We start from the raw sequence: 19173 nt of genomic DNA, 5'->3' as shown, positions 1-19173 counted from the left end.
GCGCTTTGTTTTCTCTTTTCTCTCCTTCTGTCTTTCTAATTCTCTTTGAATTTCTTTCTCTCTCTCTCTCTCTCCCACACCTTTTCTCCCACTCTGTCTGTCTCTTTCACTCTCTGTGTCTCTCTTTTTCTCATGCTTTGTTGCCCTCTGTCTCCTTCTCTCTCTGTGTCTTTTAACCTCTTTTGCTCTTACTTCCTTTTTTCCTTTTCTCTCTTCTCTTTCTCCCTACCCTTTGCGCTTTCTTTTCTCTTTTCTCTCCCCTTCTGTCTTTCTATTTCTCTTTGGATTTCTTTCCCCCTCTCTCACGACTTTTTATCTTTTGTTTCTCACGCTCTCTCCCTCTCTTTTTCTTTCTTTGTCCCGCCCTCTCTCCTTTTCCCTCCCTCTTTCTCTTATTTCTTTATCTCTCTTTTTCTTTCTCTCTAATCTACTAGTCCGGCCCCCGACAGAATGTTTGTTCTATGGTGTGGCCCCCGAGTTCAAATGACTTTGACACCCCTGATTTAGACGATGCGTGTCGATGTCATTTTCATGCAAAAAAGATTCATATATTGCGTGTTCTACAGAGGCAGACTGCCAAGAAACACGGCAATGGCAGCAATTCCAAGCATTTTTGAGGATTTCAAGCACCCGTACGAACCCCGATTCATATGCATTTCGGTGTTCTGTTTTTGTTTGTACATCTTTCGTTGTTATTTTGTGACAGTGGCATACTCTCAAGTTGGTAAGGACGTCATCTCGAGGTAAGTTTGCCTTTGGGTACTTTTACGAAGGCGGGATGCTACTTGGCGGGTTTTTAATGTTTGCAAGCGGTTTTGGTCCCTGTTCATCGCCATAACTAAGGGATCTCAGTATTTTTTTCTGAAAAACTAAAGAAGAAATCACGGGACGGGACCACCTTATTTCATTTTAAGGAGACGCCATAACCGTATAGAAAGATCCTCCAGGAACAGAGAAGATCTGGTCTACGGGCTGACTCCATACGTCCTCCTTTGGTCATTCTTCCAGTAGAGACGTGAGACCATTTAGCATGCGGTTCCCCAATGTCCCAAAACGAGTTGACAATGACATCGAATAAAACCAAAGTCATATTCTTTGGTCATCGCAAGGCAAATCCAGATTTAGAAGTCAAAATGGATGCTGCTGCAATATACACTGTATCAGAAATTGAGTTTTTAGGGCTCATAATGACGATAAATTAAACTGGAAAACACACATCAGACACATACAAACTAAAGTATCTAAAAGCATTTCAATCATGAATTCATTTGAAACGATAATGCATTGTATTTATGATATTGTTCTCTAGTTCTGCCATACTTAATATATTGTGCAGAAGTCTGGGGCACTCATTACAAAAGTTCACTACATCCCCTTTTTTATCCTCCAAAAGCGTGCAATTAGAACCATAGAATATGGAGATCATACTCATATTTTATTCCTGCAGTCCAAATCATTAAAATTGGATGATTCACTGAAAATTTTCACTGCAAAACTGCTATTTAAGGCCAACAAAAACTGTGCCAGAAAACATCCATAAATGATTCATTCGGAAAGAGGGAAATGATAACTTGAATTCATTATCCCAAAGGTGAGAACCACCAGGAAAAGTATGTGCGTGCCTGAGTGCGGAGTCAAACTTTGGGAGAATTTACAGGATGAGATCAAACAATGTCCAACGATTCACGCGTTCAAATTTAAATACAAAAAAAAAACATTCCTGGCGGAATACAGAGATGAAGAAAATGGGGTAGATTGGGAAGAGTGCGTCTACAACTAGGGTTAACTTTGTGTTATTGTTACTATTATTATATCATAACTGTTATTGTTGCTATATCATCGGTTTATTTAATAGAGAAAATGAAGGTGTAGGGAATAATAGCATTTGCTTCTTACTACCACTTCTCGAACATATTATGTCACATTATTTTGTTGTTGAGTTATCGTTTTTTTGTTCTTCTTTTATTTTAATGTTCGAAATAAAAGTTTTCATTCATTCATTCAACGACCCGGCGCCTTCACAGCATCGAGACACCCTCCTGACGACGACCATCCGGTTGTATGAAAACTTATTTCGCTTTACCGATTTTGAACTTAAGGCCGTACTTTGGGTCGGAGTGAAATATTATTGGGAGGCGGCTTCTGCCCTCACCCGGCGACCTGAAGGTCCAGGCCTCGTCGTCGTCGAAGTGCGTGTCCCCGGCGGTGAACCTCTCCCCGGGAAAAAAAGCGTGGGCCACCGTCCCCCCCGGCCCGTCGAAAGGGTATCCGTCGTGGTGGTCGGCTTTGGCGAAGTCGATCTGGATGTCGGCTTGGTTTCCCGCCACTTCGTGAAAATTGAGGGGGGCGATGTCGCTCCAGACCTTCAGGGCGTAATGCATGAGGGCTCGGACCGTGTCCCGGCCCAGTAAGGCTGACTTCTTCGGGAAGGTCCTCACCCTGAGATCACAAAGAGACGCTTTTAGGACCCAAAATAGAATATCGGCACGAGTGGGGCTCTCTCCGAGCCACCACGTTGCGATTGAACTGAAAGATCTTGACCGGAATTGAAGAGCAACTTGGAAGATTGAAGAACATCTGACTGAAAATGAAGCCGTTTTTCCAAAACACAGCACAATTTAGGGCGGAGGTGGGCAAAACGACGGCCCGAGGGTCACGTGTGCCCTCCCCTGACCCGCCAAACAAAAAGAATCCAATTATAATGTATAAGAAAACATAGTTTTTAATGTCGTGTGCGTGTCTACAACAAAAATACGTCGACGGAACTATGACAGAAATATGATCAAATGACCCCAAAACCAAATATCAAATTTAGTGCTTAAAAACAGGGACCCAATATATTATTTTGCTTTCATCCTGAAAAGAAAATAACTGTAGAAATGTATTATTTCTACAGTTTTTTTCTTTTCTAAATACTAGTAAAACTATAATACACAAATACCACTACAGAATACAAAATACTCTAATGGAAATTCTTCATAAACAAAGCTGCTGAAATACTACAAAACTGACTACAGTATTACCATCATACTACTACAGAATCACAACAAAAACAATACAAAAATTCAATTTTGTAAGATGACAGAAAATACTACAGATCTACAACAAGATTCTCTTATTGACACACTTAGGGTTAGAAAAAAAATAAACTACTGTAATATTGCAAAAATACTTCTATAGAATTGTTTTGGGATTTTTTTTTCAGAGAAATACCACAATATTACCACGACAGTAATAAAATGATACAAAATACTATGACAGGAATATCTCTACAAAAACCCTACAAAAATACTTCCAATACAGAAATTCTACTATGGAAATACTACAAATGCTACATAGATGCAGAGATATTATTATATTTATTATATATATTATTATATCCTATACTACATAAATACGACAACAATAAAACTACAATTCTACTACAATACTACATAAATATTATAGCAATATGAACAAAAATAGAAGAAACAAAAAGAAAAATACAATCACAAAAGAGATAAAAGAAAACACATTAACACTGAAAAAAGGGGAAATAGAATTAAAGTATGGATACATTTGCAAAAAAAAGATCAAATACAAAACAATTTTAAATTTTCATGCTCAACAAATTTAAAATTAACATCATAGAATCCCTCAAAAATGGTTATTGACCAATGATTCGAGAAAAAAGGCGTTTTGGAGGGAACCGGCTGTTGATTGGTGGGATCTGGCTCACTTCCAAGAGCTTTCTCATCGAGACTTTTTGTCCGCGAACGACACCAATCAGGTCCTGCCAAAACCCGGCCCTCATTGGCCTTTTCTTTCGGCGCATTAGTGAATACTATATTCCTGATGGCTATTTACCTAGATAATAGTGGCCTTTATGAATGGTGACATGATCGGAAAGGACGCGACGTAAACAACTCGGAAAACCGCGCTGGTAAAAATGGCGTCATGCTCGTCTTTGGCGAACTGGGCTAGCTCGCTGAGGTGTTTTCATCCGGCAAAGTCACGGCTCTCCAGCACATGTACGTAGCCCGTTTTTGTTCGGCAGGCGGCGTTAAAAAGCCCATCCGCCCCTAATCACCGCATCATCATTTTCACATTTTATCCGAATTTTATAGCGGTGGCGGATAATTGGTGGCGCTTTCTAGAAGAGTAAGAAGCAGCTGCCAGCTACGGCTATATTTAGCATAGCGACGGACCCCCCGCCGCCAAATTAAGACTGCGGTTAGCCTTCCCTCATTAGCAGCGACTCTCCCATTCAGGTTGCGTTTGGAAACGTCCTTGCTTCTTCAGCTTGGAGCCCTATTAATGAGGGCGATCGTCATAACGCTGGCCTAGAAACGCTCGTTAGGAAGATGAAGATGTGGGCCCGGCGCGGGGGTCCAGGTGAGGTGGGATGGGGCGGGCCCGGAGAGTGGGAATGGTTTTTCCCACACCTACCTAAAAAATAAACCTGCTTCTACCTCAAGCATGTCCAAACTATGGAGAAAGCAGGGGGCCAGATCCAGCAAACTGAAAATATCTTTAAACCCCCTTTAAGAAATTCGCCCACCCTGAAAGGTTTGCAGTACTTGGCCATCAGACCTCGAAGCTCGCCTTTGTAGCATTGTCGTTTGACGCTGGTGAAAAAGTGCTGCCTAGCGTGTAACGTCATCCACTCCGCTGTGGCTTAACGACAACACAGCACCCTGAGGCCATCCTGTTAATTTGTTAATAATGAACACAAGGATACTGCTGGAAGGGTGAATTTCCCTACGGGGATGAATAAATTATCTATCTATCTATCTATCTAACTCCACTCCAAAACCCTTATCCCTAACCCTAAAAGTCTATGTTAAGGGCCGAAACCCTAAGCCCCAAAGACCGTAGTTTAAGGCCAAAACCCTAACCTCCTAACCCCGTAAAGCGTAAGTTAGGGCAAAAACCTTAACACGCAACCTTAACCCTAACCTACAAATCGGGCGGTTTGAACGGGGATGGAACTCACAACCCAGAAAAGAATAAGAAAAGAAAAAAGACATTTTTAAAACAAGTCATCAAGTATTTTTGCGTCCAATCACAATGCTACTGGCTGTGGCCGAGCTCTCCGGTGCCAGGTGACCGAGTTGTACTTCTTCTTCTGTAGAAAATCTAAAGGGATCATACTTTTGAACACGTCGTGTCAACTTTTGAACATTATCTCCAGTACCTTGTGCAAATGACAGAGAGGACACATGACCAAGTTGTGCTTATTCTGGAAAAAAGATATCTATATATTCTCGTGAGGAACGTGTATCCATTTTCAGAGAAGCCGATTGAATATTGAGGCTTCGCGTCGGAGTGACTCGATATCGGCTTTTTTTTTTTTTAACGAGGCGGATAACGTCGACGTGGTATTCGTACGAGTCCGGGAGCGTCAACGAGCAACCTTTAGGGAGCAATTATTTCTACAAGATTTGGCGAAGCCCACGCGGAAGCCCAAGGAATTGGCAACGCGTCCGGCAGACTATTTACACTAAAAGGGAATTTGGCAGCATTTCTTCGCTCGACGACGGGGAAAATAATGGCTTCATAAAACCAAACATTCTCGGTTCTCGTGATGTCGGAATCGTAACGGGCCGAAGGCGGGCTTCTTACGCTTTTTCTTGGCCAAATTCAAGCACTTTTTAAAGACCTTCAAAGGCAATTTTCCAATTTCTCCGCTAGCATTCAAAGAAGAATCAATCCGCGGGCTTGTTGTTTAAGGTCAGTCGGTGCAGGCCGTCGGAAAACGGGATCCGTCCCGAGCCGAGGATTCAAACAGAAGCTCTCGTTCACTGAACGAGAGCAAACGAATAAGAAAATCAAACTGGACTGAAGTGCCCCGTTCAAAGACAAAGGGAAGTCGGTTCTCGCTTATGTTGACCGTCCCATTTCGAGTGCATTTTGCCTGCTAATCGAGGAGACGGTTCCATTTGAATCGCATTTCGTGTGCCAACCAAAGAGACGGTTGCATTTGTTCATGAAAAAAAGGGCAAATTGGAAACGTAACGCCAACTCATTTGCCTGCGAGATAACATCTGGAGCAGCTGCCGGAGAAACAAAACATTTTGTCCTTCGCTGCAGAAATGGCCTACAGAGTTAAAAGGCGGGCATTTTCAAACTCCCTTTTCAAGCGAACCGTCCAAAAAGACATGGAACGCCCTTTTTTTCGGACCGTCTCGCTAACCTAAAGGGACAGTGTGTATTATTTTGCACCTCCTACGGGTTTTGCTGCTAAAGGTACCTGATTTTTGTTTCTTCTGTTTATTTCCTCTTGCTTTTCTTTCCTTTTATATTTTTTCCCCATTTTCTTCGGTATTCTTGCGTTCTCTTTTTCTCCATTTATCTATTGTGTCTTTTCTCTTCATTTTTCTTTCTTTCCTTGGCAAAAAAAAGAAAAAAAAAAGTCGCAGAGTCTCCATAGTTTGTATAGCACTTGGATTTGGTTGCAGGACACCACGCAGTGACATCTAGTGGTCAAATATGAAAAGAATGAAGTATTTGTTCAGAACTAGGGGGCGCTATAGAATTGGCAATTGGCAATCTCAAAGGAGATACCGCTAATGAATGACTCTCCGAGCCTCGGCATTGAGAAATGACGATGGATCCGTCCTTATCCTATCTTATCTCATCTTATCTTTGCTGGAGCGGCCGTAATCCTCGGCTCGACGCGAGAGGGCTGAAACGATTAGTGGAGGAAAAAAAAAGGTTTTGTTTGCACAAATAGGAAGTCGCTTGTTGAGTGAAACGATGGAGGGCTTTACACCTTTCTTCTTTTTTAGTACTTTCAAAGCTCGCCGTGTAAGTTCTCAAGTACCGGAAAAAGAAGAAATCCGGTACGAATCGTATCGTAAAATAACAAAAATTTAAAAAAAAATATACAATTCCCGTATGCCATTTTTATTCTGCATGTGCATTTGTCGAGACATAGATCTCAAGTAAAACGAGAATTTATTTGTTAAGAAAAACTCTTTCCATACGGTTGTTGGCTAATAGCTAGTAGCTCCCATTTTCAGTTGCAGGAAGTTCTTCCCATTACAATTGACCAGTGGATCGATACGTCATCTAATAGACATAGCGCCCCCTTTACTGTCGCCAGTGTGTCGTCCGTGTGCCCTGCGACCGACTGGCAAGCAGTGGAGGGTATCCCCTGCCCCGAGACAGCTAGGACGGGCTCCGGCATCCCGTGACCCTTCTGAGGAGAAGCGGCGCAGATAACGAACGGGTGGATGGACGATCGAACCGTCAAACGTCTTCAGGTATTCGGTTTGGCTTTCTCCCCAAAAACATCAACATATTTTGGCCTCTTTGGGTCAAAAGAATCCCGATCCCTGGTATAGCGCTTCGTGACCAAGGGCCAAACGAGTGTCCGGAAAGAACAACGTTCGGATTTAAGCATTTTTGAGGATTTCAAGCACCCGTACAAACCCTGATCTTAACCCGCGCAAGATAGGCGAAACGAATCGTGCAGAAAAATAAAGTTTTTTGGGGGGGGAAGTGACGGTTGTGAAGTGAAGCGATGGAGGGCTGGTATGAGTCTCACCTCCAGGATAAATGTCGCTTTTTCCATTTGTCGGGAGCCATCGAGTTTCGCTTGCTGCGAAGCGTCCAGGATTGGTTTTGGGAAAGGTCGGCCAGCGAACATCTGGGGGTCTTCATGAGTCTCAACGTGGCTTCGTCTGGAACGATATACATTTTAAATAGGATAGGACAGCTGCTGTTGCCACATTGACACAATCATTGATCGTTTTGAGGCTCAGGATGGAGAATGCTGGTCTCGGGTCGCGGGTCGGATACCCGGCTCCTCAGAGGTTAATGTGGAAGTGTCCTTGTGCAAGACACTGAACCCTTATTGGCCCCGCTAATCAGGTAGGCGCTTTGCATATCAGTTTGTGTGAAAGGCTTATGTTTGAAGCACATTATAAAGCACTTTTCTTTAGACCAAGAAGTCGCAGGTAAAGGATTTCATACATTTAAAGGATATTATACATATATCTTCATTTGTTGCTCTTTGTTTCTTTCTCTCACTGTGTCTTTTTAGGATATAAAGGATATTATACAATTGACCTCAAAGTACATGTATTCAGTTTGATGCAGTAGAGATATTCACCGACTGTTTTTATTCAAGGTACATTAAAAGGTTAGGCTGTGTGGAATGCACCAGATGTATTTCTGATAACATAATTTATGTGAGGGCTGACGGAGAAGGCCAGACGTAGAAGGGCAGACGTCCGGGCGCGCTGGTATGCAAAGATTGCGGAGCCCTAACCCTAACCCTACTTGCTTATCACTTGCCCAAGGACACTTTTGGAATTGAACCTGCAATCTCTCTGGTCCCAAGACAACTGAGCTCCGGCCACCCCATAATAATTGGCAACAATTTCAAGCGTTTCAAACGGGAAAGACTTTCATTTTTGCCCAAAAGATCGAAGCACTGACCGAAGACCCCGGTCTCTCGGAGTCCTCCGAACCTCTGCATGGCTTTGATGGCCTTGGTCAAAGCCTCCTTGGTCTGAAGTTGTCCCGTCACCGGGTCGGGAGGCGGAAGGTAACCGAACTTGCTCAGCCAGTCCTGAAGGTCCAAACGTTCAAAAAAGACAAAAGAAAAACATTCACTATCAGACCTGAAGCAAGCGCAACGGTATATTCAGCGTCCTTTTTATGAGTGCGTACCGTAAAGTTGTCATAAGGTCAGCCGCGGTTTGCAGCCGTTTGCTAGTAAATTTTGTCCCGGCTCGGTCGGCTAAGTGCGCACGGATGGCGCCTACGCCGGCTTACAAAAGAAAATGTCCGTTGCCCCCGTTCTCTGACCCCCCACACGCGCAAACAATTTATGATTGTCAGCAGAGGTGGGCAGAATACACAAACATCTCACTCCAGGTAAAGTACTCTTACTTCACAATCATAGGAATCGAGTAGAAGTCAAAGGTAGTCATCCAAACAATGACTTGAGTGAAAGTCAAAAGATATAGATAGATCTCTAGATAGATGGCTAGATAGATGCCTAGATAGATAGAAAGATAGATAGAGATAGATGTATATATAAATAGATAGATGTCTAGATAGATATATATAGATAGATACTTTCTTCATCCCCCGTAGGGAAATTCCCACTTCCAGCAGTATTCTTGTGTTGAAAAATAAATAAAATGAAAGATATAGAATAGAAAAATACCCAACATAACGTGTTGATATAGAGTATTTAAATAGTGCTACATAAAACACACACTGTCATAAAAATAGGGTCATATGCAAATGTGGGCTTTTACTCCCCCGGGTGGAGTTCAAGAGCCTCGCCTTTTTGTATTTTTTCAACTTCGAATTTTGGTCCCATTTGTATTTTGTCATCTTTGTATTTCGTCGTCGTCATTTGCGACGATAACATTTTGTCAATGATGTATTTTGTCGTTCGTTTTTGTATTTTTTCGTCTTTAGATTTGGTCGTCGTCGTCGTATTGTGTTTTGGTTTTCTTATTTTGTAGTCATTCTAGTTGTTGGCGTTCTAGTTTTTCGCCGTTTTCGGATTTTGCCGTCTTGTTTTTCGTCGTTATGGAAATTTGTCATCGTTGCGTCACGGTGCCAATTTTGTATTTGTGGTTGTTCCACGTTGGCGCGGTTTTTGTATTCGTGTTATTTTAGATGACCTCATTTGCGGTCCCTTCTCCCCTCTTTTGAGTTTTTTTCTTGCCCTCATGTAGGTTTTAGATCAGGGGATGCTGTCATCATAGTCTGTGGTTTGCAATCATCTGTGGTCTGTGCAGCTCTTTGATTAAGGGCCAAACAAATACAAATGTATTTTGTCACCAGAAAATGTCACTCAAAAGCTTTTCACCAACGGTACATTTTTCCCCCAAAATGAGACTTATACTCCAGTGCAAGCTTTCCTTCTTAATTGAGAATTTTTGGACCGGCGAGACTTCCGAGTGACCGACGATCTGAAAAATCGGGCATAGGTTTATTGCGACTTACCCGTCCTCCACGATATAAGGCTCGGCTCTCGTTTATTTTTCCCTTCTGCGCGTGAAGACTAATCTTCATCGATCGGTCCGGGCTTTAATTCTATTAAGCGTTACGATTTCTCATCTGACGGAAGGTCGCCGCGTGTGAAGGTGATTTCTCCTTTTGATTGTGGGGGGATAATGGCCACACTTTTACCCCTAATAAGCGAGTCAGCGCCGTCCCGAAGGCGAGACCAGAATGTCGCTCGGCGATTCCGATCACGTACCGGAAGGCGCCCTGTACCGTATTTTCCGCAACTGAAGGCATTCTCGAAAAAAACGCTCTTTCGACATTTTGGCTTGCCGACCCCGAGGTCGTACAGTGAATATTTGACATCACTTGATTTTGACGGACGGTGTGCCTTGGAACTTTTTTATCCATAAACGTGTACCTTGGTTCAAAAAGGCTTGAAAACACTGGTCTACTGGTTAGGATCGGCGCTCTCACCCCTACGGTTCCCGATTCGATATAGCCGTCGGATCCAATGTGTTGCGATCGTGGTCGGTGAAATTTTCAAACTAGAAATCAACGCGCACCTACCTTAATATACTACTGTAGAACCTCAAGAATAACGTGCACCTAAACTTGTTTTAGGACACAGGTGTCAAACAGGCGGCCCGCGGGCCAAATCGGGCCCGCTAAGGGATTGAATCCGGCCCGAGAGATAACACTCAGAGAAGCGCAAGAGAAAAACAAGCTGCAGGTTGAAATATGTCAACTCGATGTTGCCGAAGAAAGGTGCCTCGAACAAAGACAATGTACTTGTATTTCTCTTTCTCTCTCTCTCTCTCCTACCCCTTTTCTCCCACTCTCTGTCTCAGTCACTCTCTCTGTCTCTCTTTTTCTCTTCATTTGTTGCTCTTTGTTTCTTTCTCTTGCTGTGTCTTTTTAAATTCTTTTGCTCCAACTTCCTTTTTTCCTTTTCTCTTTTTCTCTCTTCCTACCCTTTGCGCTTTCTTTTCTCTTTTCTCTCCTTCTGTCTTTCTATTTCTCTTTGGATCTCTTTCTTCCTCTCCCTTTCTTTTCCCCCTCTCTCACGACTTTTTATCTATTTTGTTTCCCTCTTTCTCTGTCCCGCCCTCTCTCCTTTTCCCTCCCTCTTATTTCTTTATCTCTTTCTTTCTCTTGAATCGACTAGTCCGGCCCCCGAGAGAATGTTTGTTGTGAGTTGAAATGAGTTTGACACCCCTGTTTTAGGAAATAAGAAGGTATATAAATAGGGTGAATCCAATTTGTTTTCAAGTGAAAGCTTGCCAGGCCGGCCGAATTTCAGGGCCCCTTTTTTGTGTCCGGTCCCCGAAACGTCTTCAGACGCCTTTCAACCGAAACATGAAAGCGGCAGCGGGCTACCTGCAGACATTACGCTCACTTTGAAGGGACTGCGCTTTCTTGTCGAATAGTTGGAGAAATCTAGTTTCATGTCGGAGAAAAAAAGAAAGAATCCTCGGCTCGGCAGACCACTTGCTCTCAGAGGTAAGAAATTCAGAGTAGAAGCCGGAGATGTTTTGTCGCGTGGCCCAAACGAGGAAATAGGTACGGTAGACCCCCGGGATACAGCCGCCCCGCCTTACGACATTTTCAATATGTTTTCATCGGCCCAATCTTCACAGTTTTTTCCCCGCTACGCGGCATCGAAACAAATGATGTCATGTATTGCATATATGGAGCTACGTCTTTAAGATACCTGTACGCTATTGGGCGATGTCATACAAAATACTGCTCTGCTATCGGTTTGTATCTCTTCATCATGAAAATGCCAATAGGCTTTTGGCTGAACTACTTCCCACAATGATCCCATCTTCTCTCAGTTCAGAATCTGGTATTATCAACCTGAGTTTGTTTAGCAATAGGTCCCGAGTGTTGTAGTGATCTAAACGTCGAAGCGAGAAGACGATAAAAATAGAAAGGAAGCTCGAGATCGTGACAAAATACGAAGAAGGCACGCGAGTGGAGGAATGTGCTCGTAAGCAATCGACAAGGAGGACAATTATTAAATTGGCTACGATGCCTTATTCCTGCTACAGTTCGGAATCCAAGACTGCAAGTCAGCAAGACAATATGATATTTTAGTACTGGAGTGATTTGCCGTGCGTCTCAAGGCTTGCAGTAACGCTAAAGGGAGAAGTCACAATATGAAAACCATGGAAACGAAGCAGGCTACCACCCGCATCGCCTTTCCTTTTTTTTATTGGGTTTATAACAAAAAGACTTTGTGGGTCGTGATATCGGACTGTCGTATGGCTCGAAAGGTTCTTCTTCATTTTTTGCACGGCCCGTCATAGATGTCCGTAGTCGATGCATCATCCTTGCACTAATACAGTGCGTCGCATGCACCTGTCCATTTGGGCGCCACCCATAGATAACGCTTCATAGGACGATGTCGAACAAACCAATGCCAGCTGCCGTTCGTCACGAGGTAAGAAGAAATGCGACGGCAAAGCCGAGCCACCAGAGAGCAGTGTCAGCGTCATATTTAAGCCGACTTAGAAACAGAGCAACGATTGTAAGCATTGACGAGCACTTCACCCGAGATGCGAGCGCTTCCTTGAAAACAGAACATTCAAATTCAAGCGCTTCCGAAGATTTCAAGAACCCGTACGAACCCCGTCTCATTCTTCGACCGTCAACGAGAACCCAGATTTTTTTTCCCCCGTCAGTTTCTCGGGCGCTCTGTGCCACGGTTGTCATGGAAACACGTGCTTTGCAACGGGCCGTAATTTGTTGGTCCATTTCTAATGATTTGTAATTATTTTTAATGAAAGCGTGCCGCGCGTGTCGGCGCGCGTGCACCAAAATGCACGCCGGTCACAATTGTGAGCGCTTGGCTCAAGAATCCGTCCAAATAGGTCACGGCAATATTTTCCTTGAAAAACAAACAAGCTCAGCAAATATGTCGAATGATAAGGAAATCGTAACGATAATCGTATTAAAGTGAACAAAAGGATTCGAAAAAAAATGTACTAAATACAAAAAGAAAGGAAATTCAAAATGTCATTTCATAAAATATTAAACATTACAATACAATCCCGTTAAAAGTATGGACAAAAAACTCAAAATAAAGTAATAATAGAAACTGCAACCTGATAATAGAGTAATGATCACAAATTGCTTCTTGATTTTCATAAATAATGCAAAGATAAGAATACAAAACAAAATAAATAGAAAATGTCAAAATATGTCCAATCACCCGTGCCCGCTCCTTTGGCGCCAACTGCCTCGGACTCCGATTGGTTCCCTGTCACTATTCGAACCCCCGTCTTTCTGTCACCTGTTGTCGGTCCGTCTGCGAACCTCAGTTTACGCTAGGCAAGCTTTTCGACCCCGACTCACTCCTGTTTTGGCTCCTGTCCGTTTCCCGGCTTCGACCCGTTTTCTGATCTCGGCCACGTTTTTTGCTCTCCTGTTCCGGCTACTGACCTGTTTTTCCATTACCGATACCGCCATCGCTCGCCACAGAAGATCTACTTCTGCGTTGAGAGCAACCAGCGATCACCAGATCACCCTTCTTCCCAATAAAACAGAGAAACGTAGGCAAGTGGGTCCTGTCTCTGTTCTTTACCTGAAAAAATACCTTCCAAATGAAATCAAATTCATGATTTCAACTCTGTTATAATTGTGTTTTATTTGTTTCAAAAAAAAACAGAAAAAAATATATGAATCAAATTTTAAGTCGAAATTTAAATGAAATAAAAATGATAATATTACAATTGATAACCCGGTCATAATTATGAAATATGATAAGAATAATACCAATTAGATGAAAGATTTAAATATGCAGTCAAAAATACAAAAACACAGAGTAAAATATAGAAAATATAAGAAAAATATACCAAAAAGATATTTTTACCCCTCCCAAAAAATTCTCATGGCCCCCACAGTCCCCATTCACACATCCCTTAGGCTTAAGCAGCTTCTCGCTCGTCTTTTTCTTCACATTCTACGGTTTTTTTTGGGCACCCCGGTAATCCGGGACACAGCAACCTGTAATCCTTTAATACGGAGAGGTTTGGCATCAGCGAAAAGCTTCAACATTCAAAGGCGGCTAGAGAGGGAAAGAAAAACGTGAAATGACAAAGAGGCGGCCATCGACGCGATGCGCGACGCCTTCGGGATTGAAACGTCTGCGGCAGAGCCCGCCACATTAGGGAGGACCCCTCTCGCCCCGGCCACCACCTCTTTGACACGCTGCCCTTTGGCTATGCAATATGAGAGGAACAAAGTCACAAACAAACGAGGGCGCACAAAACAAACAAAATGAAACCTGACAGCGTCCAAAGCGGAAACGGAAAATGCAAGGAACAAAGTAATAGACGGACCAGTGGCTACTAAACTACGAACAAAAAGTCCAGGCCAAACGGGCATCATAAAGGCTCAGCATCATTAGGGACAGGTGTGTCTTGGAATCCTGAAACTGTCTGTCCTCCTATCTTCACTTTTCTAAATCCACTGCGCGGACACGGCTTATGGGCCGCCGATACAACCGTGCGCTGGCGTACGTGGACCCAGGGAACGCGCAAAGGCGCAACGTGTGTTGACAAAGATCCGATCCGAGCCACTCCCGATATCCAAGTGGGTTCATCAAACTGAAATCATTCCCACAGGCTCGATACTCACTGAAGGGCTGCGCTGTAGCCGTTAGAAGAGTTTCAAATAAAAAAACCACCATCTATTTTGACGTTTTGGCACTCGGGGACAATTCGTATTTATGCCTTATAGCACTGAACAGGACCCTGTATCTAGACCACAGGTGCCAAACAGGCGGCTCGCGGGCCAGATCGGGCCCGCTAAGGGATTGAATCCGGCCCGCGAGACGACACTCAGAGAAGCGCGAGAGAGAAACAAGCTGCAGGTTGAAATAGGTCCACTTGATGTTGCCAAAGCCAGGTGCCTCCAACAAAGACACTCTACTTGTATTTCTTTCTCCCTCTCCCTTTTCTCCCACTCTCTGTCTCTGTCTCTTTCACTCTCTCTTTTTCTCTTCCTTTGTCTCTTTCTCTCGCTGTGTCTTTTTAACCGCTTTTGCTCTAACTTCCTTTTTTCATTTTCTCTTTCTCTCTTCCTACCCTTCACGCTTTCTTTTTCTGTCCTTCTATTTCTCTTTGGATTTCTTTCTTCCTCTCCCTTTCTTTTCCCCTCTTTCAGGACTTTTTATCTCTTTTGTTTCTCCCTCTCTCTCCCCCTCTCTCTCTTTTTCTTTCTTTTCCCGCCCTCTCTCCTTTTCCCTCCCTCTTTCCCTTATTTCTTGATCTCTCTTGAATCTATTAGTCCGGCCCCCGACAGAACGTTTGTTCTATGGTGTGACCCCAGAGTTCAAACGAGTTTGACATCCCTGATCTAGACTGTCCCCCCAAGAGGGTCTCGCAAAAATCAATGGGGAAAAACCGCAACGTACGCCGCATCGTTATCAAGGACAACAAAGAGAATTCTATATCGGTGATACAATCCTAGATTGCGCACGGTCGCCCACGCAAGCCCCTGATCAAAACTTCCTCTACATAAAGTGATCCGAAGCGCCAGGTGAATCCCGTTCCCTCTTTGATGCCAATTTGCTCCTTCCATGCAAAACAAACTCAAGGAGGACGCCGTGCCGTGTGCCAGATAAATATTGAGCGGCGATGTCACTTGAAAGCCATTCTCCTTGGTTTTCTGTTTCCGGCTTTCTGACGAGGTGCTCGCCAACCTTGGCGTGCGGGCCTCCGTGCGGCTCCACAGCTTTTTCATGGCTAAATTCAAGCACTTTGCAAGGACTTTCAAAGCCGTTTTTGGATTCTCCAGTACCGTTCCATTAAGGAATCCGCTGTCAATCGTGTATTTGACGGAGCCACACACGTGCGCCATTCTTGATCCTTCGCGGGGATTTGATGAAGACTTTTTAGATCTTGAGGAAATAGCGCATCGATTCGTTTTTGAGACGCATCTGCCTCCGTGAAGGTGCTGGGTAAAAATGAGCATAATATCTAACTTTTCAGTTGCGGGAAGTTCTTCCCAATATATTTTACCACTGGGAAACTCCAGCTTCCTTTTTTGCATTAAATGTCCATCATTGATTTGTAATCCTTGCAGTAGTACACGTTTCAAAGTGCAATGTTTAATGGTAGCATGCGCATGTTTTCAAGAACCAGAACAGATACAGGACCCAATCGCGTGACGTTCTCACACAAGCCTTTATTTTACGGAAAATGGGGAGTCATGCACGTTAGGTCGCCGGTCTGGCGTGGAAAGACCGGAAGCCAGAGACCGACGAGATCGATAACGAAAAATAAACAGGAGAAACTAGACAGGAACAAAAACTGAAGTAACTAACAAACAGGACAAAAACAGACGGAAAAAAACGGAACCTGAAATCAAACAATACAAAACTAACGGGAACAATACCGGACTGGAAGATATCACGGGAAAACAGGACCGAGTCAGAACCCACGTCTCGTGGGCAGAAGTTCGTATGACGGGCTGACCCCGAAGCGAGAGAGCGCCAAGCTTTATATAAACACAAAGTCAATCTCTCAACGAGCCGCATCTGGCACCCCACGGGTGGGGCCAATTGGGCACCGCAGCAACCGTGACACACGCGGGTGAGGCCGTGAAACATGTCCTCTCGGGCACTTTACTCCTCATTAGACGACGCCGTACAAACTCATGCCGGCTACGGTAAGCGATGACAAAGCGAAGCCGACCGCAGATCGGTGTCGGAATTGTTTTTAAGCAGACGGGTTGAGAAACGAAGTGGCAATATCGAGCATTTACAAGCACTTCACCTGAAATTCGAGCGTTTTGAAGAATTTCAAGCGCCCGTTCGAACTCTGAGCTGGTGATGAAAAGGTGGAACCGTGGCCAAAGCCATTAAACCCCGGGAGCTTCTGCAACGGGGGAGAGGGAAGCAATTTCATGGAGTTGGAAGAAATGCGTTGGAGGAAAAGTCAAGCCGTCCCTTCCTTTAAAGCCACAGGTCAATATGGCCGTCGAGTCCCTTTAATGACTTGCGGTGGACGGGTTGCCTCCGTTCTAGAGAGGAGACCGACTTGACCTCATTTCGACGCGAGGTCTCGTTCATCGTTAGGTACACCGAAGGCTCGTCTTGCTTTTTTTATATCTTTTAGGACGACTTTCTGTCGTCTCCATTCTCTGACGTTCGTTTTTGGTACCATGACTAAAATAGAGAGAGATCAGGATATCAAATCGAATGGGTTTTTTGTATGTCATCTATGTAAGTAGTCTCTACCAATCGGTATATGACTTCAAGACCAACCATTGCATACGCTAATGACAAGTTAAAAAAACCTCTCCTCGGATATATCTAATTAAAGCAGAGATAGAATATATTCACCATTGCTTCTTTTTTTTTTTAAAAAAAACAAAATGACCAGCAAAACCAAAACATATTGTATGTAATTATGGGAACTAACTCCTTGCACATTTGCTCTCTGCACTATTGTACTTACAGCGTTATTGTTACAGTGTTAATGTTACTGTTTACCTGACTTGTTAACCTGACTGCCCATTTTGCACATCTGGTTAGCTACTCCTCTTGCACTATCGGCACTATGGTAAAATACTATACGTAGCCATAATACAATACAACTTTTACTTATATCTGTACATTCGAGGAAACTGTGCGGGTCAGATGTATCGACATTTCGTTCTGTATACACGTGTACTAGAATGACAATAAAGTAGATCTGAATCTGTATCTGAATCTGAATTACAGGTGGAGACTGATAAATTAGCTCTTATCCTAACATGAGTTTGTCTAACAAGCGTGTGTGTTTGTGATTGACAGCATATTATGCAAAAGTGGAAGGCTGAGTAATTAGCTAATACCATAACATGAGTTTGTCAATCTGGCTCTTAACAGGAGTGCACTTTTTGTTTGAAGTTAATTTAAGTCATGTTGGTTGTATTTATATTTTTGTGATTTTTAATTAAAAATAAAAAAATAAAAAATCAGGGAGCGTGAAGTGTTTATGTACTTAAATAAGTGTTGCTGCTAAGCCCGATTTTCTTTCTTGCACGGTTAGTTTTGGGTTTGAGTAAGGGTCGGTCAGGTGTCTTGAAATTCAACTTTATTTAGGGTCAAAGGTTTAGACACAGCCGTTCGAGTTTTCATCGATGACAATCATTTTTGGATGATCAAAAACGAATTTTGAAGCTTTTGCAGCAAATGAATATCGGTTATCGGCCTCCACCCGATACCGATATTCGGTATCGGCCCTGAAAGACGCCGATCTGCGTGCTAAATCCTTTTCGTGAATCGCGGAGCTCTCGTGTATTCGTACGAGCTACATGTGGGACCACGGTGGGGAACATTCATAGCTTTGTCGGCCATGATGACATCACGCCTCTAATTAAGGGTCTCCGTCGCTCGCATTCAACTGAAAAGCGGGTGGCTACGGCGTCACCACGGCAACTCCTTCCTGCATTTGAGCTAGTGTGCCGCCCCACAATCCAGCTCCCTGTTCCGGCCCGATGCACAGCTGCCGGCTCGCTTCATCTTCTAACGGACAGGAAATGACCCCGTCGGAAAAAATGTAACCTCTCGGGGGTAGGGGGGGTCCCGGAGATACCCGCTCCCTTAGAGCAGTGCCTTGCAAAAGGATTGCCCCCAACCTCTATCCATCTATCTATCTACCTTGGTCATATGCCTCGAGAGGGGTGACCGACAGCAAGACAAACACATACGATAACAAAGAAAATAAAAAGGGAAAAACAATAGCAAAAAACACAGAAAATATTTTGGGGGACCATGGCCAAGCCAAATGCCCAAACACCCAAACAAGTGAGGCACCTCGACAACCAAGTCGGTCATGCTTTGGTCCCTCCAGACTCCAGCCCCCAACCTCGAGAACCCTTATTTCAGGCTTCAAACCTATAGATTAAAAAAAAATAAAAAAAATCTAAACATTTTCTAAAAATCGAGCACGTGTGAGACGCAATCGTGAAAAGAAATCAAATGTTTTCAACTCAACAAATACGAAATTGAAAGGTAGGGGTTGCAAAAATGTTGAGAACTGGGGGGATTCTCTCAGCTCAGACATCAGACTCCAAAAGCTCCCTCGAAATGATGCCTTGTCGGCCTAAATGACTAGCAATGACCAACAGAGTGTACCCGTCTGTCATTAAGTCTCAGTCAATAGAAAAACGGAGAAAGCGCAAAACCACTGCGAGACCTGGCCGACCCTCTCAACTTTC

The 19173-nt window shown here is 43.6% G+C and overlaps 1 protein-coding gene across 1 annotated transcript in view; it reads right to left on the bottom strand.

Moving 5' to 3' along the window:
* The window catches only part of LOC148349974 (matrix metalloproteinase-17-like), a 46594-nt gene that overhangs the window by 9573 nt on the left and 17848 nt on the right, over positions 1-19173 (bottom strand). Inside the window, exons 2-4 of the mRNA XM_088319785.1 lie at positions 8428-8560; positions 7532-7667; positions 2153-2439 (exon numbers count right to left, since the gene is read on the bottom strand). Coding sequence (XP_088175911.1) covers positions 2153-2439; positions 7532-7667; positions 8428-8560 — 556 coding nt within the window. The remainder of the gene's footprint in view (positions 1-2152; positions 2440-7531; positions 7668-8427; positions 8561-19173) is intronic.

The sequence above is a fragment of the Urocampus carinirostris genome, chromosome 16 (genome assembly GCF_059441175.1).
Source record: "Urocampus carinirostris isolate Australia breed hairy pipefish chromosome 16, RoL_Ucar_1.0, whole genome shotgun sequence".
Classification (NCBI taxonomy): Eukaryota; Metazoa; Chordata; class Actinopteri; order Syngnathiformes; family Syngnathidae; genus Urocampus; species Urocampus carinirostris.
Note: the sequence above shows the minus strand (reverse complement) of the source record. Positions and strands in the feature narration are given on the sequence as shown.